The 18385-nt window shown below is 48.8% G+C and overlaps 7 protein-coding genes across 11 annotated transcripts in view; all 7 read left to right on the top strand.

The window, feature by feature from the left end:
- Positions 1–879: 879 nt before the first annotated feature.
- Positions 880–1627, top strand: LOC6525797. Its single transcript, XM_002101582.4, has 2 exons — positions 880–1180; positions 1263–1627. Exons 1-2 carry the CDS (start codon positions 946–948, stop codon positions 1520–1522), a joined length of 495 nt encoding a protein of 164 aa, XP_002101618.1. The 5' UTR covers positions 880–945; the 3' UTR covers positions 1523–1627.
- A 1340-nt stretch (positions 1628–2967) lies between these two features.
- LOC6525796 lies at positions 2968–3807 on the top strand. The gene has a single exon (XM_002101581.3). The coding sequence runs from the start codon at positions 3097–3099 to the stop codon at positions 3568–3570; it is 474 nt and encodes a 157-aa protein (XP_002101617.1). The 5' UTR covers positions 2968–3096; the 3' UTR covers positions 3571–3807.
- Positions 3808–4010: 203 nt separating this feature from the next.
- Positions 4011–5279, top strand: LOC6525795. The gene is made up of 4 exons (XM_002101580.3): positions 4011–4176; positions 4232–4674; positions 4726–4867; positions 4924–5279. Exons 1-4 carry the CDS (start codon positions 4095–4097, stop codon positions 5256–5258), a joined length of 1002 nt encoding a protein of 333 aa, XP_002101616.2. The 5' UTR covers positions 4011–4094; the 3' UTR covers positions 5259–5279.
- A 353-nt stretch (positions 5280–5632) lies between these two features.
- Positions 5633–7871, top strand: LOC6525794. Its single transcript, XM_002101579.4, has 4 exons — positions 5633–5865; positions 6070–6968; positions 7029–7200; positions 7258–7871. Exons 1-4 carry the CDS (start codon positions 5772–5774, stop codon positions 7596–7598), a joined length of 1506 nt encoding a protein of 501 aa, XP_002101615.1. The 5' UTR covers positions 5633–5771; the 3' UTR covers positions 7599–7871.
- Positions 7872–8418: 547 nt separating this feature from the next.
- Positions 8419–10923, top strand: LOC120322404 (serine protease persephone). Of its 3 annotated transcripts, none has more exons than XM_039377661.2 (7): positions 8419–8744; positions 9244–9328; positions 9393–9576; positions 9638–9759; positions 9830–10110; positions 10174–10357; positions 10421–10923. In XM_039377661.2, the coding sequence occupies exons 2-7, from the start codon at positions 9253–9255 to the stop codon at positions 10765–10767; spliced, it is 1194 nt and encodes a 397-aa protein (XP_039233595.1). In that variant the 5' UTR covers positions 8419–8744; positions 9244–9252; the 3' UTR covers positions 10768–10923. The 3 variants fall into 3 exon arrangements, with proteins under 3 accessions (XP_039233595.1, XP_039233611.1, XP_039233606.1); XM_039377677.2 differs by having other exon boundaries at positions 8419–8993; XM_039377672.2 differs by having other exon boundaries at positions 8419–9172.
- A 711-nt stretch (positions 10924–11634) lies between these two features.
- On the top strand, positions 11635–15350 carry LOC6525792 (serine protease Hayan). 3 transcript variants are annotated; one of them, XM_039377650.1, is made up of 8 exons: positions 11635–11751; positions 12815–12903; positions 12972–13152; positions 13327–14127; positions 14256–14323; positions 14388–14659; positions 14723–14909; positions 14966–15350. In XM_039377650.1, the coding sequence occupies exons 2-8, from the start codon at positions 12822–12824 to the stop codon at positions 15310–15312; spliced, it is 1938 nt and encodes a 645-aa protein (XP_039233584.1). In that variant the 5' UTR covers positions 11635–11751; positions 12815–12821; the 3' UTR covers positions 15313–15350. The 3 variants fall into 3 exon arrangements, with proteins under 3 accessions (XP_039233584.1, XP_039233576.1, XP_039233588.1); XM_039377642.1 differs by having other exon boundaries at positions 11635–11972; XM_039377654.1 differs by lacking the exon at positions 13327–14127 and having other exon boundaries at positions 11637–11972.
- A 486-nt stretch (positions 15351–15836) lies between these two features.
- Positions 15837–18385, top strand: part of LOC6525791 — a 51774-nt gene continuing 49225 nt past the window's right edge. The window contains exon 1 of the mRNA XM_039377633.1: positions 15837–16173. The gene's annotated coding sequence lies outside the window, so the exon portion shown is untranslated. The remainder of the gene's footprint in view (positions 16174–18385) is intronic.

Raw genomic sequence — 18385 nt, 5'->3', positions numbered from 1 at the left:
CCCAACTCAAGATTTATACAGAATATTTTAAACCTAATTGTACAGAACAATGATTCCCTTTTAGAAAGTTTTCGAAATTTTCATTAAATGTTGACTAACAATATTCTCCAACACAGATGCCTCATTAATGCCCCACACTTTTTTTGAAGTGTATGGCGAGTAAATCCAAATTTAAGCCAATGATTCATAACTTATTGTTAAATCGAATCTACAATTGCGATGGCCGCGTTGATTGGAAGTGCTGATGATGATGCGTCGATTCGACTCGAAGGCACTCGACGTTCCGCTTCCAGGGAAGTCCACTGGCGATAAGATTCCGGGAAGTTCTTTCCCCATCGAAAGGGAAAAGGGGTAAGGGAAAGGGTAGTTTAATAGAGAGACGCCGGCAGGTGTCAATCCTGGGACAATCGATTGTGGGTAGAGTTAGTTTTTGGCTAATCAAGACCCAGAAAAAAACAGAAATACAGTTTGTTTACCGCCGGATAGGCCGTACTCCCAAAGTCGGAGCCGTGGTCTTATCTACCGCCTATTGGTACACCATCGCAGCTGCCGGAGATTGGATCCGAGCGCAATAACACCGAAATTGTTCAATTTAATTGAGTGAAGTGGGAAGTTCTCTTATCAGCATTATTATTGCCACCCTTTCGTGGGGTAGAAACACTGTAAGGTGTATCATTACGCTCCAAGCTGTAATTCAATACAACTTTGTGGTAGAGTAGAGTAGTTCCCACGTCGGTGTGACTCTTTTTCCGGTATCGGATTAGAAATTGTCACTTGCCACTTGAAATTGGCAATGGGCCTGATAAGAGGGCCACCTAATATGATTCAAAGCGAAACGGGTGAGCGGTATAAATAGGTGGTTTCCAGACCTTGGCCATCATTCCGTGACTTCAACGCGCCGCGACTGGAGATACACATACTACACATACACTTCCGCAATCGAAGATGTCCAAGCTTAGCCTGTTCCTGCTGTCCGCCCTGCTGGGCTGCCTTGTGTCCGGTGGAGTGGCTGGAAAAATACGCGTGGATAGCACCGGAATTCGTGTGGTGAACGATATCCATGTCTTTGCCGCCCAGCATCCGGGTCTGCAGATCCAGCCCATGGAGAAGGAGATCGTGCCGGGCAAGGCCCGTGTCGGAAGCCAAACCGTGCGCTACAACATGGGAGCCCGCATTCCCGGTAAGCATTCCTTAAAGCACACCCCTCTTTTGACCAACAATCTGACTGACTCGGGCATACTTACAATCTGGCATACTTTCAGGCGATGCACTGGTGGCCCAGACAGCCGACACCTTCGAGTACCAACGGGCGCAGGATGTGAGCCTGCAGCTCACCTATCCGGAGAATAGCAGTGATGCTGCCGCCGTGTCCTACTTGCAGCTGCTCTGCACCCAGGACAGCAGTGAGGGCACCGCCTACGTGGTCGCCGGAGGCATCGGCCAGCGCCTGATCTCCATCGTGCTGGAGGCCAAGAACACCAAGTACTTCTCATACCAGGCTGAGTACTACGGAGTCCGATAAGCATCTGCTGCAGTTCCTCGTTAGCTTTATATATTTGTTTTTGAAAATGTAACTCCAGTAAATATATGTGTATACAGGCAGACTAAAATGCTTACCTCGATTTAAGTAAATAATTTAATTTCATTGATGGGCTAGCATAATGTTTATATATTTAATCGAAAATAATAACAATAAAACAATAGCAATTTAGTGACCAATCCAAGCTCGAGAAAAAGCAATTAGAACATAAATAATTATACCATCTGCAACTCAGTTAATTGAGTTATATGATAACCAAGATTTGTTAAAAAAAAACACCGAACATGATACCTTAATTAAAAATCTTAATTTTTAACAATGTCTGTGTATTCTCCTTTTATATATACATATGTGTTTTTCACTGTGTACGACGGAATGTCCCTATCGCAAAGCTGAAAAGTCTGAAAGCTATTGGTAGAGATCATATATTATCATCCCCTAGGGTATTCGGCAATCTTGATCAATTTCAAATGGTTCGTTGCTCACGCGCCTTCCACTCGAAACCGATGATAGCCATTGCCATAAATCTGGAACAGCCACTCACCTGAAACCCAATGTGGATTCCGATTGCGACGCCGTCATGGAAAGTGAAACCAAGGCGGTAAATCATCCAGGGATTTGTCTGCGAAACTCTAGTACTCTTTCTATAAATACACCTCTACTGACGTTGCTAAACTTTTTCCCTATCTGGCTGGCTTTCGGAAGGAATTCCCGTTCAAATGAATCACGAATTCAGCGAGATCGAACAATGGAGCGAACAACTCCCACGATGTCGCGTTTCAATTGGGTATTACCACATATCCATATATTATATATCATATATCATATATCCGCGTACCTGAGCATAACTAATCGGGAACTTTCTCTGGTGGCAATCGCAAAAGAATTAACTACGTCAGTGAAGAATCGATGTACCATAGTATAGTATAGTATATAGTACCTATGGCCATGTTGCGTAGACAGTCAATTGACTTTGTAGATAGGGCTATTTGTTTATTAGATTGTTTGCCATTGTGCGCCATTATGCATATCAAGGCTAAGATTGTCGTGGCACAAATAAACAAACAAACACGCGCCATCACAGATCGTCGTTCTCATCATCATCGGCGGCGGAGGAAGCATTTCCTTTATCCAGAAGGCGTGTTTCCTATCAAGGAAAGTATATACGAGTATCTGGGCATCCAAATCATTCCATCCATTCCCACCAAGCGTGGCGATCAGTGGCAAGTTGGATTGCCTATTTATAGGAACTGATCGCAGGCATTATGGCCAATTAGTCGGTTGGTGGCTATAAATGCGTTTGCCGAAATTGCCACAGCCAATTCAAGGGGCTTATCGTTCAGTTGTCGGGCCGGGCTGGGCCTTCTTATCGAGGTAGTGACCGCCGATAAGGGAGTACGTATAAAAGTCGGAGGCGGTCGCCAGCACCAGCCAAAATCCAAAAAGCGCTCGAATAGTGCATTTGAAAAGGAGCCAATCCCAACTAAACCATTCTTCCACGATTACTTCCATCTTTTTTTTCTGGTGATCTGTTATTTGTGCGATCGAAAAAAAACATGTTGCTGCTGCACTGCCTGGCGCTGGGCATGATGGCATCGATGGCATCCGGACAGCCACACGCCCGTGCCAGCGATCTCTACTATACGGACATAACACCCGTGACGGATGATACGCGCTACACCAGCCTGAATCCGGACACACAGCTGACCGAGATGAACAAGGTGAAGCACTCCAAGGGCAACATTGTCTTCACCGCAGGAGATCGGGCATCGGGTGATCGACTCATCGTCAATCACTACGATGGCGAGAGCTTTCCCAGTGCCAAGGATGTAGAGGTGCTCATGAGCTATCCGGCCGGAGCCAGCACCGGCGTCACGCTCACCAGCATTGAGGTGTATGTGGACATGTCGGCGGACGATGCCGGTGGCTATCTGACCAAGGGTGGCATCGGCCAGACCAACGTGGAGATACTGCTGACCTCCAATACGACGCGCAGCTTCGTCTACGAGACGTTCATCTATGGCTACTAGGCCACTAGCACCACTAGCACTTTCTGCTACAATAAACAGATTCGCTTGGAACCCAACTGTGATCATGAACTCCAGACCCTGCCCCTGCCCATCCTGCCGAGAGTATTATTAGCCTTAGACGTACATTAAAGAATTCAAAAGATTCCAAACAGACTCCTGTGCCAATCCTTTTACTTAACCACGTCGTTGAAGCAATAAAGTGTTCCTTGTTAATTGGCGATTCTCTTAAGCTTAAAAGTTTGCTGGTTTCTCTACAGATTGTGTTGGTATATACTCAATATATAAGTAAATGTATCTATGTGCAGTAGCCGGTTTATAAAGTCAGCTACTCTTGAATGATGAAATCTGCGTCCTCGGTTGCTTCTCAGGGATTCCAGAAAACTGGTCGCAGCAGCGAAGATAAGAGGATGCTGATAGGGCCAGAAGCATCGAGGAAGTGCAGTGATTCATATATAGTGCTCCCAAGTTGAGCACTTCAACGATTGCGCGCTCAGTTTTCTGCGAACTCTGGGAGAAGCTGCACCATGATGTGGAGTTTCCTGATTCTGCTCGCGGCACTTGGTGATTCCCGAACTTGGGCAGTTCAGCTGGAGTTTTCTCTAAATGGTGGGTGCTACAGTTCCTATCCAAGTGATCTAACTTGATGGCCATTCGATCGCAGAGGGGAATGCCTGTCCCGAAATGCCCAACTATCCGAAGAGCACCTGCAAGAGGCAGTGCACCGAGATAATCCAGAGCCACATTCGCCGCAATACGCTGACGCACGAGAGTGTGGTGCACTGCAATGTGGCCGAGCAGCTCGTCTGCTGCCCCAACCATCCGCCCCAGAATCCGTTCTCCAACCAGCTACAGGCACTCACTCACTCCGCAGCAGAATCCGATGCCCAGCCAGATGCCCAAAAGACATATCCCCACATGGCTGCGCTGCGCTATCTAGATCCCGTCACCCTGGACTCGTATATATACCGATGTGCCGCCGTGGTCATCAAGCAGAACGTTGTGCTGACCTCGGCCTATTGCGCCGGCTTGGACGACATCATCCAGCAGCCAAATCGTGTTCGCCTGGGTCTTGTGCCTCCTTTTAAGGAGGAGCTCCCCATTAACGTAGGTTCCACTAGTTCATAGCCGGAGCAGTTACCCAGACTCCACTTGCAGGGCAGCTCCAACTACAATAGCGATATCGTCCTGTTTCGACTGACTCGGAATTACAGCAAGGAGGCCATGGCGAAGATCTGTAGCCAGCAGGACTTGGACAGCTCCCGTAAGCTGATGGCCGTGGGCTTTGCCCAACGCAATGGTGAGTGAGAACCACTGCCCACGGACCACCCATTCACACCAGGCCGTCTCCTCCAGGTGTCAACTGCGAGTGGTTCGAACAGGAGGTGTCTCTGCGACCCTTCAGCACATGCAACATTACCGTTTGGTCGCAGATGCGCAGCGTGGAAGGCCAGACGCACTTTTGTGTCCACCCCATCCACATGCCGGCCACACCGAGATCGGGTTCCTGTGTCCGCTGCCTGCGCGCCGGCGCCAGTGTCCTTCATGCTGTCCACGCGGATGGCAGTGCATGTGTTGCCGGAGTGGCCACGCCCACCGGCGGCAAGTGCTATAGATCCGGAAACGCGACTCTGTACTACAGCAGTCTGGTCAACGGAAACGTGCTGGACTTTATCAACAGCAGTCATTAAATAAATGGGCACCATCGATAACAGGGTGTTTCTCCGGGGGCTGGTTCCTTGACTTGGTGATGAGCTAAGTCACGGGCATCTTAGATAACACTTGCATCATCGACGGCTGGTGCATCCCCTATTCCCTTTGATCTTTCTTACCAGGGGGATGCGCGATTCGTCTCTTGGGGGTTTCTCCCATCCGCTGTGAATCAATCATGTTGGGTCAACCAACACGCGCTCCGCTCCGCTCCAAGCTTACTCATTCCACTCTCACTCTTGCTCTGCGAGCGCACAGTGATTTCCGGCGAACGTTGAACCAGTCGGTGGAACAGTGGAACGGTGGGAGAACCACCTCGACCCAGCTGAGATTGCTCCGAGAGTGGCACTTGCTCCAGCGGCCAGTTGATCGCCAGCCGTGCCATCGATCGGTCAGGTCTCTGCAGCCAGTTTATAGCCGCCAGTTTAACGACGATAGTTAAATAATAATAACAAGCAACATTAGCATCGAAGGCAATCCGAGAGTGGAGAGCAATGTTACGTGGAGGGGAAACGAGGGGCTTCATATCAGCCCTAATCTTCACGAGCCTCTGTCTGGGCTTCTGTCGGGGATACTTCAGTCTGGAGGGTGCGTAAGCTATCGCCAGATCCACTTGTATATACTCACCAGTTCCCAGGTCTGAATCCAGACCAAATAATTACATTGGATGAAGTCAATGTACATGTTTGCACAACAATGTATACACTTGATCTTTCATAAGTGGATTTTTTGTATTCGCAAGTCATTACTTTTGAAACGTTCTTTCATTGACTTTACCTCTTCTGTTTGCAGTGGGTGATCCCTGTCCCACGGCCAACTATCGCAGTCGCTGCCAAGCGGTGGAGGACTGTGAGACCTTGGCATCACATCTCCGAGCAGGACGACTCACATTGCAGACGGTGATGAACTGCGGCTTCACCACGCGCAGCGAGAAGATCTGCTGTCCCGTCGAGGATGCGCACAGTGAGGTGCGGATGGATCCCACTACCAGCAGAACTACTGCTAGCAGCACAACATCCACTACAACAACTACTACTTCTACCACCACCACCACTACCACTTCCACCACTACCACCACTACCACAACTCCAGCACCAGTACCCGAACCCTGGCTGAGCATATTCAAGACGGATCGCGAGTACGTCGAGCGCTCCATTGGCCCAACTCACCGGCCAACGCGGGAGAGCATCGCCTTCAGGGACACCTCCGTTGGAGCCGAGTGCACGGCACCCCTGTACGAGGGCCAGTGCCGTGCCGTGTCCGCCTGCCCCAGTGTGGAGCCACTCCTGTCGCAGGGTCGCCTCAGGGATGAGGACTTCACCACGTGCCGCGAGGGAACGCACGAGGAGATCATCTGCTGTCCGCTCAATCTGCCCCTGCAGCCACGCGTTCACAGCGGCTTGCGTCTGGGCATCCAGGCTGATTCATCGGAGGCAAAAGCTGCGGAGGATCCCTTGGAGCTGGCCGCCATTGCACGGGCGGATAGCCTGCTGCCCCACTATCGCCATCTGGCTTCGCTGGCCCATCCGAATGCCGCCTTCGATGGCCACCTGCATCACTGTGCCGCCCTGGTCCTGACCCCACAGCTCCTGGTCAGCGCCGCCGGCTGCGAACGACCGAGTCATGCCGTTTTCGGGGTGGCTGACTTGCGGGACGTGGACGCCGACGAGGACTATCTGGCGGACATAGTGGTGAGTCCTTGAGCCCCCCCCATTCATGTCCATCAAAACTGAAAGGTTCTTTTTTTGCAGCGCCTGGTTCAGTTTCAAAGAGATCTGTCGGTCATACGACTGCAGGATGCACTGCGTCTGGGCAGTCAGACCACCGCCAATGTGAGCGTGGCGCCCATTTGCACCCAGTTCGAGTTGGCCAGGCTGCAGCGGAGCGGTCACTTGGTGGCCGTTGGTTGGGGCAAGGGTGAAGGTGAGCTATATCCATACTTTGCCAGAAGCTATTACTAACAGAAGAACGCCCTTCCAGACACGGACTGTCCGCTGTACGAGATGCCCATGCGACTGCGTCCCACATGGGCCTGCGGGGAGCTGCCCAACTACGGCGGAGTGCAGAATCTGGGCAGCTCACATCTGTGCGTGGAGCCGCTGGGCGGCGACAGGGAGCTGCAGCGGTTCTCCAACAGCAGCACCTGCGCCGCCTGTCCGGCTTCCGTGAGCAGTGTGCTCCATCTGGTGCGACCAGGTGGTGGTCGCTGCGTCATTGGGGTGGCCACGCCCACCGGGGCCGAGTGCGAGGCACGAACCATGTACTTTACGGGTCTGCTGAGTCCACAGTTCCGGCGGTTTGTGGAGCAGGAGCAGAAGTAGTCATCTTAAGTTAGCCTAGTGTGCTAGATAATGTATTCGTAGCTAGGTAAAATGATCAGGTATAATTTGGATTAGAAGAATGCAGCAATGAACTTAACATCACAAGCATGCACATGCCACACTGTCACACTGTCACACTTGTGAAGCAGTTCAGTCAGCATGGTCACACTGCAGGCCATCTGACTGATCTGACTGTACTTTTATGCCTAAGAATATGTCAGTAGACATCTACATAAAACCTCACTATAGTGAATAAATTAATGTAAGAAACAATTGATATAAATGGTAAATATTTATTACAATTCCCACTATATATAGGAGATAAGATTCTGAAGTTAATAGATTAAACAGCGCGATCAAGTTAGAATCGATAACTTGATACGTTACGACTATGCATAAATTTGCAAGTATTTGCACTCATGTTGATTTTATTCGCTATTTGTTCACATATGTTAATCTAGCACTTGTAGGTGCAATTGGAAGGCGGCCTCAGTTCGAATCAGTTCATAATGCAGTAATACTTAAAAAGCCTCCTCTTCGGAACTGTTTATGGTTGTCGGTACAGATTGGAGTATTCAACATAGGAAACTCATTAGAAATTCCGCTTAAAAACGCTCTCCTTGTCTATTTATGTGCAATTATTCATAAAAGCCTTGCTCGGATTTTCCGATTATTTCGGATCGGTTGTGCCTCTGATTCAAGAATCTTTCAGAGACGCAAAACCGGTTGGAGAGAGTGACGATGATCATGAACAGCTCTATCTGTAGCTGGAGCCCATCGGATTGATTCCGAATCCCACATTGGGATTCAGTTGCACTGCAGATGCTTTACTGAGCGGTCAGTGGTCGGTGGTCAGTTGAACCTGACCGTTCCATTGCCAGATTCAGATATAGCCACCGGTTTTAAAGCTCTACTGCGTTTACATCGTGTGTGCAGTTCTGTTTTGCTGGGCTCCTCGTGTTCTGCTTGATTTATTGATATTGATTTGTGTGCCTTGTATTTTTTTTTTTAATTTTCGCTGTGTTTCTGATTGCCATACGCGCAGTGAATCGGGGTGCACTCGAAAAAAACATAGAAACGTAGACGTAATCCCTTATCTGGCAAAATTCTGGCAAAAGGTCGTGTCGAAGGTGGATTCGTTGGAAGGTCCGTGCCATGAGCATTAGTCGTTTAATCAATACATGTGATTAGCGTAATTACTGCAAGTTAGTTTACCGCTTACAATCAGTGTGTAAGCAGCAGCTCTATCCAAATCAACAGCACTCTGTCCTTATCATAGAAACAAATCCCCAACTCAGATAGTTTAGCAGGTTTACGATATCTGCGATAGCTATAAATATCCCGTGTACTACTTAGTAGAGTGACAGAACAGAGATTAGAGACGCCCAAAAAAAGGTGAATCAACCGATCCAACCTGTCCATGTTATGTTTTCCGTTGGATGGTGAAATACTGAATCACTGTCTTCAAGAAGATAACCTTGAATTTTCCACACACACACACACACTTGGCCTTTCTATGCCAGGAGTGACTGTAGCTCATGTTCAGCATCAATACTCAGTGAATACATACCAAGGTTTATTATAATCACAAAATCATGGAAAAGCTCATTCTCATAGTCTATTTAAACTATTCATACTTTTGCAGCGCTTGAAGATGCCTCTGAATTGGTTCCTGCTCCTCGGCACTTTGGTGCTCATCAGCTGCTCCGCTGTGAAAGCAGCCGCCATGGGTGGGTTTCCATTTCCGCCAGGTCAAACCAAGTAGTCTCTCGACTTCTGCGGTCTCTTTTTCAGTGGGTCGTGCCTGCAATGTGACGGCCACCATGCCGGGGATCTGCAGCACCTCCGCCGATTGTGAGCCCGTGATCGATGGCTACATCAAGTCGGGAGTCCTCACGCTCAACGATGTGCCCAGCTGTGGCCTCGGCGCCTGGGGTGAGATCTTCTGCTGTCCCACCAAGCCGTGCTGCGGGAATAGGTAATTGCCTACCACTGTCTTCCACTGGGATCACATTGAATTGTGCTGTTTGCCTTTGCAGTACCATGAGCACCATGAGCTTCACCACGAGCAAAAGAGCACCAGTGGCCAAGGAGGTCCTGACCAGTGGTCGTGTCGATGTGCCCACGCCATTTGGAACAGCTGATCGTCCAGCAGTGGCAGGTGAGGATTCAGTTTATGAGATCATCCTGTGGTGGTCTTCCATCCATTTATTTCCTATTCCACGAGGCAGCCTGCAAGAAGATACGCCAGCGAACACAGCAGAGGAGGGGCAACCAATTGGTCATACACATCGTGGGCGGTTATCCGGTGGATCCGGGTGTATATCCCCACATGGCGGCCATTGGTTACGCCTTCGACAGCGAATTTCGATGCGGCGGATCGCTAATCGCCAGTCGCTTCGTCCTGACCGCCGCCCATTGTGTGAACACCGACGCCAATACGCCGGCCTTTGTCCGCTTGGGTGCTGTGAACATTGAGAATCCGGATCCCTCCTACCAGGATATCGCCGTTGTGAGTCTACCCATGTCTGTGCATGGAGTTATACCAGAATTCTGATTCTCCATTCTCTCTCAGCGAAGCGTTAAAATCCATCCGCAATATGTGGGGCATAAGTACAACGATATCGCCGTCTTGGAACTGGAGCGTGACGTGGTCGAGACGGATAACATACGGCCCGCTTGTCTTCACACGGAATCCACCGATCCTCCCTCGAACTCCAAGTTCTTTGTCGCCGGTTGGGGCGTCCTCAATGTAACCAGTGGGTTTGCTGAATAAGTTCCACCTTTTACATTGCCATTAATTATCCATCAATCTTTGGCAGCTCGGGCGCGTTCCAAGATCCTGTTGCGTGCGGGTCTGGAGCTGGTGCCGCTGGAGCAGTGCAACACATCCTATGCGGAGCAGCCAGGTTACATACGGATGCTTAAAGCGGGCGTCATCGATTCCTTGGTGTGTGCCATTGATCAAAGGCTCATTGCCGACGCCTGCAAGGGCGACTCTGGTGGACCGCTCATCCACGAGCTGACCGCGGAGGACGGCATGTACACCATCATGGGCGTCATCTCGTCGGGATTCGGATGCGCCACCGTCACCCCGGGCCTCTATACCCGTGTCTCCTCCTTTCTGGACTTTATCGAAGGCATCGTTTGGCCGAACAATCGGGTGTAAAGAGTTAGCAAGTTCTTTGTTTTTTTGTATAATATATTATTTCTATTTGGGATCAGCTCGATCCCACAAAATTGGCATACACTCCTCTGTGATCTCTACGAGCTTCGCGATCCAATCGATTTAATACCAATAAAGTAGATACGTTTTAAGATAGAAGAAGATCCTGCTGATTTGGTTGTCAAAACTCGAACTTTAAGTTTTAGTAGGATTTCTGGGTCACCATCTTCATTGAATTGCAGCAGAGTACAAAAAAAGGGGAAAAACAAAGAGTATGCATTTATTTGAGATTGGTTTGGAATGAAATAAATGAAATTGGAATGGTTAGCGTAAGTCTTAGACTTAATGCACTTTAAGTCAACTTAACTTTTTCTTGGGTCACCACCTGAAATGAAACCCATGCAAGATAGTGAGTATATGAGCGTAGTTTCTGTGCTTAAAGTTTAATATAACAGAAAAAAATATTAATAATAAGACATTAAAGCCGATTCTGCGACTCGAGCATGTGACTCATTGGTTTCCAAACACTCGAGGTCACCAAAAGCCACACAGTGTTTACGCGGTATCCTTTAGTCCACACCATTCGCCTGCTAGCTTCCCACTTGCTAATGAAAGGCTGCCTTTGTGCTTTGTGTGCTCTGCCTTCTGATCGCTTTGGGTCGTTCTGCGATTCTGTGATTCTGCGATTCTGCGATTCTGCGAAGCGATGGAAGCGAAAACCGGTTCGCCGCTCAGCGGGAGAGGATCGACTCTGGGTGCTATCAGCTGCCGGATCCGGCGCTTCTTGGCCGTCGTACCTAAATGGGTCTCATCGTTTTCAGCTCCAGCTCCAGCTCTACAGCTCGACAGCTCCAGCTCCAGAGTGGGGCTTCAGTTGCTCGGGCGATGCGTTGCTGAGCGGTCAGTGCCGGAAGAACAGCCAGCAGATTCCATCATTCCGCCGCGTTTTGTGATAGCCACCGGTTTTCAGCTTCATTGGCTCTGCTGGTGTGCTTATTGTTTTTGTTTTCGTTTTTTTACTTTTGTTTTTTTTTTTTTGTAATTCCCTTGGGTTTTTGTTTTGTTTGCTGTTTATGTGCTTTTGAATTAAATTGTATTGTGCCCGATTGCCACAGTACACACAGTGCTCTGCGCGACGCACTCAATAAACACCATCGATACGTAGAAGTGCTCCCTTATCAGAGACCGAGGCAAAGGTCGTGTCAAAGGTGCGTTCGATAAGGCGGACAGCGGTACAGTGAACAGCGGTACAGTGAACAGTGGACAGTGGACAAATGGACAGTAGACAGTGGGCAGAGGAGAGTGGAGAGTGGAGATGGGGCTGTGTAGTGCATGTTCCACTTTTGATTTTGTTGTGTTTACAATTTACAATGGGCAATTGCTGCGGAAGGCCGGAAGCTAATTTGCAATCTGATTAGTCCAACTATTTAATGCAATTTTTTAACTTGGGTAGATAACAGGTGATGTCATGACACTTTGCATGGCCTCAACCCATTAACTGTTGCATGTGAAGAGAAAAAACCAGAACCACTGACGACTTGTCAGTTGAAAAGCATAAATGTCAGGTGTTTTCCTATCGTATCAGCAACTACTACTTACTACTACTTACTACTATGATATCAGTTGGCAGACGTCTTTAGCCGGTGGTAAAATCCCAACGCCAGGCCTCCCGGGAACCATATGAATCATATGAATCATCATCAGCTGCTGGTGAAATGCTCGTCGTAATCGACAAGCACAAACTTTCCATCGACACAAAGTCTCTTTTGAATAGAAATCAATCAAGTCTGGCTTGCAGTCCAGTAGTTCACATAGAACTTTGTTTACCCATTAAAAAAAATCGTAAATGGGTCAATGGCAGTGGTTCGATTCAATCGCCTGAAAGTCGAGCTATTGAAAGAAACAAATCTCGTTTGTTTTTCCCTTAGGGCTTCCCCTGTCGTGAAAATGTTTTTCAATTTTTGGTTTTTTTTTTTTTTTTGATAAGGCTGATAAGCGCGCAACTGGTAAAATGCGATTCACTAATGGAACTCACTTCTGGGCATTTCAGCTGACCGATGAAGATGATCTCGGCGAGAAGGTACTTCCTTCTGGCTCTCCTGGTGCTGTCAACCTCCGCCTATCTAACAGTTGGGGATGGTATGTAGAATGTTCTTTGGGCTTTGGCACACTAGATCCTCGCCAGCTTGCCGCCTTTCTCGTTACAGAGGGCGATCCCTGCCAGGTGAGGGCGGACATACCGGGCATCTGTCGCTCCTCCTCCGCCTGCGATAACATCAGAGGATACTTGCAGTCGGGCGCACTGTCCACCAGCCAGGTGCCGAGCTGTGGTTTCGGTGCGCGCGAGGAGATCATCTGCTGCCCCACCGTCGCCTGCTGTGCCACTGAGTAAGCGTGTCCTTGTCCTTGTCTTGAACTCCATGTGCTCCATTGTCCTGCTTGTGTCTTCCCCTGTGCTCGTTTGATTGTATGTGTGTCCCGCCTGCGCTTTGTGCCCACCGATGTTGCATGCCCCGCTATCCGGCGTCCAACACGCCAGACTAACACCTCTCACTCCCGCAGTCGAGCTCACGAGTTCCAGTTCCATGCGACGAGCTCCGAGCGCACCAGGTTACCCGAACCCAAGCAGCAACCACAACCACAACCACAACCACTACCAGAACCACTACCAGAACCGGAGCCACTGCCTCCGACGACCACCGAAGGGAAAAGGGTGCGGGAAAGTCGGCTGGACGAGAATCAGAACTTCTTTGACTTCAATAAGCTGCTCAGCACCACGGTGAAGCCGCAGAAAACGCACGAGTCCTTGAAGATGCCCATCCAGAGCGTTGGAGCTTGGGGCATAGCTCCTCCGAAGCCACAGCCCACACCAACTACACAGAGATCCATCATGGAATCGCAATGGGGCTGGGAGAACCGTGAGCCACGTATTGTAAACCGCCCACTGACCACTCCCCGATCGCGACACCAAAGACCACAATCCAATCCCAACCCCAATCCTAATTCCAATTCAAATTCCAATCCCAATTCCAATCCCAATCCTAATCCCAAACCCATTTCCAACTCGAATGACAATAACAACCTCATCCATTTGGTCAACGATCGGCTGCGGCAGCAGGGAATGCAGATTGAGCCTGCTCGCGAAGTGCCCATGAACTCCCAGACCACGGCCAATCCCACAACCACAACCACGCCCACGCCCATGCCCATGCCCACGACATTGATCGATCCCTTTGAACCCTACCGATTTCGGGGCCAGGACAGAGACAAGGAGCGCCAGCCGGAACCGTGGACCGATGTCAGCAATAATCTAGACGCGGATCCAACTCCCAGCATCTTCAATCCAGCCAATCCAGAGACGCGGTTCGTCTGAGCATACATTTGGCATGGACTTCAGTTGGCCTCAGCCAGGGAGCCGCATGCAGTCTCTGTCTCAGGTGGAAACCATCGTGCGCCCAGTATTAATCGATGATATACCCTGTCTTTTGCAGGACCACAACGCCCAATCCCAATCCTTCGCGCGTCCATCTGCCCGAGAAGGAGCGACCAGCGGTGGCAGGTGAGTCGCTTAATATCGCTCATGATGTACCAACAGTATTCAATTTCTTATCCACTGATGACAGCGTGCGAGAAGATCCGATCCGGTGGAAAGCCCCTAACGGTGCACATTCTGGACGGCGAACGGGTGGACAAGGGCGTCTATCCCCACATGGCGGCCATTGCGTACAACTCGTTCGGGACGGCGACATTTCGATGTGGTGGATCGCTCATCGCCAGCCGGTACGTCCTCACGGCCGCTCACTGTGTCAACAGTGAGGAAAGCACGCCCAGCTTCGTTCGCTTGGGTGCGCTGAGCATCGAGAATCCCGAGCCGGGCTACCAGGACATCGATGTGGTGAGTGTCGCACGGATCGCATGTGTCAGCTAACCGGGTTAACTTGCCCCTTCCATTTGGCAGATTGACGTGCAGATTCATCCGAATTATTCAGGCAGCAGTAAGTACTACGACATCGCCATTCTGCAACTGGCCGACGATGCCAAGGAGTCCGAGGTCATCCGACCCGCCTGTCTCTACACGGATCGCACGGATCCGCCCGCGAACTCCAAATATTACGTCGCCGGTTGGGGTGTCATGAATGTGACCAGTAAGTTGTGTGCAGCCGGTAACTGCAGTGCATTGTGTTCAATTGTGTCCTTGCAGATCGTGCCGTATCCAAGATCCTGCTGCGAGCGGCACTGGAACTGGTGCCGGCGGACAAGTGCAATGCATCCTTCGCGGAGCAGCCGAGCGCCAATCGGACGTTGAGGAACGGCGTGATCGCCTCGCAGCTGTGTGCGGCGGACAGGAATCAGAGGAAGGACGCCTGCCAGGGCGACTCCGGTGGCCCGCTCATCCTGGACATCGACGACGTGGACGGCACCTACGCGATCGTGGGCGTAATCTCGTCGGGCTTCGGCTGCGCCACCAGAACCCCGGGCCTCTACACACGTGTCTCCTCCTTTCTCGATTACATCGAGGGCATCGTGTGGCCGGCGAAACGCGTCTGAGGCGTCATTTGATCTGCAATAAATTTAGTTTGAACGGATCGCTTGGTGTTGGTAGCTGTGGGCTTTGCGCAATCTCAGTATTTTGTTTTGGGCGAAAGTATAGAAATTTTAACTTCTGCAGCAGCTAAGCGGTATCATCAGTGCCAATCATTCACAACATTCATTCATCACAGACGTTTTGCAGCAGCCCTGGTTTCCGGCAGCTGTCAAACTATCGCTGTCTGTGCCCCACACGCTCGTACGTAAACAGAGCTGAGAGCGCAAAAGCTCGCTGCGCGCGGCATTGCCAGGTGCGGAGGTCGAAAGTTGCGAGAAAGCTGCTTACTGAGCTTACCCAGTCAGCTGTTCGCCGCCGTTACGCAGTGCTGCCGGCTTACTGCTTACTACCATCTACCACCCACCAGCCACCCAGCGACCCACTGCCCCCCTTCCGCTCAGAAAACCACCCCCCTCGGCCCGCCCCCAAGGCCGCACTCCTGCGGGCAGCAAAAGTGGGAGCTGCTTAAATGGCGCTGCCAGGACTCCTCGGGCTTCAGTTGGTCGCGAGACTGCGTTGCTGTCGGTTTGCCTGCTCAGCGGTGAAGGTGCATCCCTCTCACACACACACACACAGTCTCGTACATATTGTCTCGAATCCGTTGGATTTTGACGTTTCGAACGTTTACCGTTAGCCGTTAGCCGTTTGAACTGAACCGAAGTGTGTGAACCAAGTTCGAGTTCGCGTCGTGTTTGTTTATTTACTTTTATTTTTGTTACACTTTTTTTTTCGAGTGACCGACCAACAACCCCAAAATACATGAATCCGTCGGCGACCTGACCCGAAAAGTCAGCACTTCCAACCAAACAGTTGCAACCGTGAATGTAAGTCGATCTCCGTGCGCTTATCTGCTGGCCAGTGACTGTGTTTATCACATAGCACATTCATATGTATTTACATATGTACGTATGCATGTACATACATATCTATTTGGGTGGCATGTACTTAAATGGTGGGAAATTGATTCCGGCGGCACATCTGTTTCCATTCGTGTCCAGCGATAACGTTTCCTGATCCCACCGAACTTGGACGTAGGCGCCAGCGGACCACACAACAGGTGCCCAGGGGACTAATGATTCCGTATTCCGACTCCGATTTCGATTCCCATTCCATTTCCTGCCCCCGCAGTTAGTAAATCGGCTAAGTCCGGCTAAGCCAACTTGACAAATGAGCCAAGTTCTGGCATTCTGGCCGGGATTTCGGAATTACCTTAGTGAAACCAGGGTGAAATGCTGGCAACGCTGCTCCTTAGAATTGAGAAACTATCAAAAGTTTAAAAAGGAACTTTACTTTATTTCACAATAAGCATTTAAGAACATTTAACACCATTTAAGAAAAAAGTTATATGTATATTTTGGAAATCGGTCAATCTGGGATGAAGCCTAAAAAAGGAGTGTTAAAAAATTATAATAAAATATGAATATATATGGGATGAAGCCTAAAAAAAGGAGAGTTAAAAAATTATAATAAAATATAAATATATATGGGATGAAGCCTAAAAAAAAGGAGAGTTAAAAAATTATAATAAAATATATATTTTACTGTAATTACTACAAATGAAATCTTACCTCACGTGAAATATAATATCAAATCTCTAAGTTAGCAAAGCACTTTTTGTTTTTTCTTTAAGTTGTATGTAGATTTATTCCATCAAAAATGAAGTTAAAAATACCACTACAAATGACGGTTTAAACATAAAGTTTATAGAGAAAAAGCTGTTTTTTAAGAACACAAATTAAGTTTATACTACATAGACATTTGTTGCATATTAAATTGAAATTCCATTGCTATTAAACCAATGAGTAGTGTGCCTGGGAGGAAATGAAGCAGACTTCCAATAAATATTGAATAATTTAATACGCTTTAATGCCCCATTAATTTTTAAAGCAAATTTATCCGAGAAACACTGAAGCTAATTCTTGTATTACAATCATAATTATTGATTGTTTAAAATTATGCATGTTGTGGCATAAGCCAAAATGATTGATAGGCTGGTATTTAATTTCATTTCATTGCCGAATGACACATTCCGCCACTCATAATTAGCAATTGTGCCTTTAAAAGCTGATCCAGCCCATCAAATTGTTATTTAAGAACTTGAGGATTTATGCGCAGAGCCGTGGGAATTTCCCACTTGACCATTCCATTTCCATTCCAGGAAAATGCTCCACTGCCGCGGGTGGGCTTATCAACTGCGAATCGGTCAGCGAATATTCAAGTGGATTTTTTGTTTAAAATCCTCGCCTGTCATTGCATCCTCTGCGCTCGTCCTTTCATCCTGAAGTCCTGGCGTCCAGTGGGTCCTTGTTCTTGTACTTGTTGGCTGTGGCTCGCTTTGCGGTGTTGGCGGTTAGCAGAGTGGCTATAAATGTGACACTAAGTTAATAAATTTATGGCTAAAACACACCCAACTGCTCTTGATGGCTGATGTGCGCGCTGCTGCTAATTTCCCTTCGCCAGCGCCGCATTTCCCCATTTCACCATTTCCCAGGCCATTTCCATTTCCATCAGCCTGAATGATGGTGCTACAACACACGGAGAGAAATAAATTATAGCTCATTTGGCCGAATGTCGAATGAGCAAACAGGGCGGAGCATACTTAATGCGCTAAAAGGCTCAATTTCGATAAGTGATATCAGAATGAAATAATAATAGTAAGCTGGTTAGCAGGCACCAATGACGTTTTCCTCCTGTGCACACCCCTGTGTGTACGAGTACGAGTATGTGTGTGTGTGTGTGTGTGTTGTTATCGTTGGCGTATTAATAATATTTTTATTGGCCGCTTATTTGCCTTTTTTCGACTCCATGTGTGGGTGGCACTCTGTGTGTTACATTACAAATACATTCGCAAGGCCTATTTATACACTGACCAACAAACAATCATTGCCACCCACTCGCCAAGCGATGCTGTTTCGTTGGAATTTAATCAATTAACTCCTGATGAGCAGCCTGTGGTTACCTAGGTGGCACTTTCATATCTACTACATCCATTTCATCCAATTTCCCATCATCTTAGCTGCTCATCATCCGTTCATC

This window comes from Drosophila yakuba, chromosome X (assembly GCF_016746365.2).
Source record: "Drosophila yakuba strain Tai18E2 chromosome X, Prin_Dyak_Tai18E2_2.1, whole genome shotgun sequence".
NCBI lineage: Eukaryota > Metazoa > Arthropoda > Insecta > Diptera > Drosophilidae > Drosophila > Drosophila yakuba.
The sequence above is the reverse complement of the archived record's forward strand: the minus strand, read 5'-3'. Positions and strand labels throughout refer to the sequence as shown.

What these genes read in the sequence shown, in the direction of transcription:
- LOC120322404 (XM_039377661.2), top strand. Translation starts at nt 9,253, where the DNA reads ATGCCTCTGAATTGGTTCCTGCTCCTCGGCACTTTGGTGCTCATCAGC. An exon ending in TGTGAAAGCAGCCGCCATGG is followed by an intron (nt 9,329 to 9,392) that starts GTGGGTTTCCAT and finishes TCTCTTTTTCAG; the next exon opens with TGGGTCGTGCCTGCAATGTG. An exon ending in CCTACCAGGATATCGCCGTT is followed by an intron (nt 10,111 to 10,173) that starts GTGAGTCTACCC and finishes ATTCTCTCTCAG; the next exon opens with CGAAGCGTTAAAATCCATCC.
- LOC6525794 (XM_002101579.4), top strand. Translation starts at nt 5,772, where the DNA reads ATGTTACGTGGAGGGGAAACGAGGGGCTTCATATCAGCCCTAATCTTC. An exon ending in GGGATACTTCAGTCTGGAGG is followed by an intron (nt 5,866 to 6,069) that starts GTGCGTAAGCTA and finishes TTCTGTTTGCAG; the next exon opens with TGGGTGATCCCTGTCCCACG. An exon ending in TGGTTGGGGCAAGGGTGAAG is followed by an intron (nt 7,201 to 7,257) that starts GTGAGCTATATC and finishes ACGCCCTTCCAG; the next exon opens with ACACGGACTGTCCGCTGTAC.
- LOC6525796 (XM_002101581.3), top strand. Translation starts at nt 3,097, where the DNA reads ATGTTGCTGCTGCACTGCCTGGCGCTGGGCATGATGGCATCGATGGCA.
- LOC6525792 (XM_039377650.1), top strand. Translation starts at nt 12,822, where the DNA reads ATGAAGATGATCTCGGCGAGAAGGTACTTCCTTCTGGCTCTCCTGGTG. An exon ending in CCAGCCAATCCAGAGACGCG is followed by an intron (nt 14,128 to 14,255) that starts GTTCGTCTGAGC and finishes TGTCTTTTGCAG; the next exon opens with GACCACAACGCCCAATCCCA. An exon ending in GGGTGTCATGAATGTGACCA is followed by an intron (nt 14,910 to 14,965) that starts GTAAGTTGTGTG and finishes GTGTCCTTGCAG; the next exon opens with ATCGTGCCGTATCCAAGATC.
- LOC6525797 (XM_002101582.4), top strand. Translation starts at nt 946, where the DNA reads ATGTCCAAGCTTAGCCTGTTCCTGCTGTCCGCCCTGCTGGGCTGCCTT. An exon ending in CATGGGAGCCCGCATTCCCG is followed by an intron (nt 1,181 to 1,262) that starts GTAAGCATTCCT and finishes GCATACTTTCAG; the next exon opens with GCGATGCACTGGTGGCCCAG.
- LOC6525795 (XM_002101580.3), top strand. Translation starts at nt 4,095, where the DNA reads ATGATGTGGAGTTTCCTGATTCTGCTCGCGGCACTTGGTGATTCCCGA. An exon ending in GCTGGAGTTTTCTCTAAATG is followed by an intron (nt 4,177 to 4,231) that starts GTGGGTGCTACA and finishes ATTCGATCGCAG; the next exon opens with AGGGGAATGCCTGTCCCGAA. An exon ending in AGGAGGAGCTCCCCATTAAC is followed by an intron (nt 4,675 to 4,725) that starts GTAGGTTCCACT and finishes CTCCACTTGCAG; the next exon opens with GGCAGCTCCAACTACAATAG.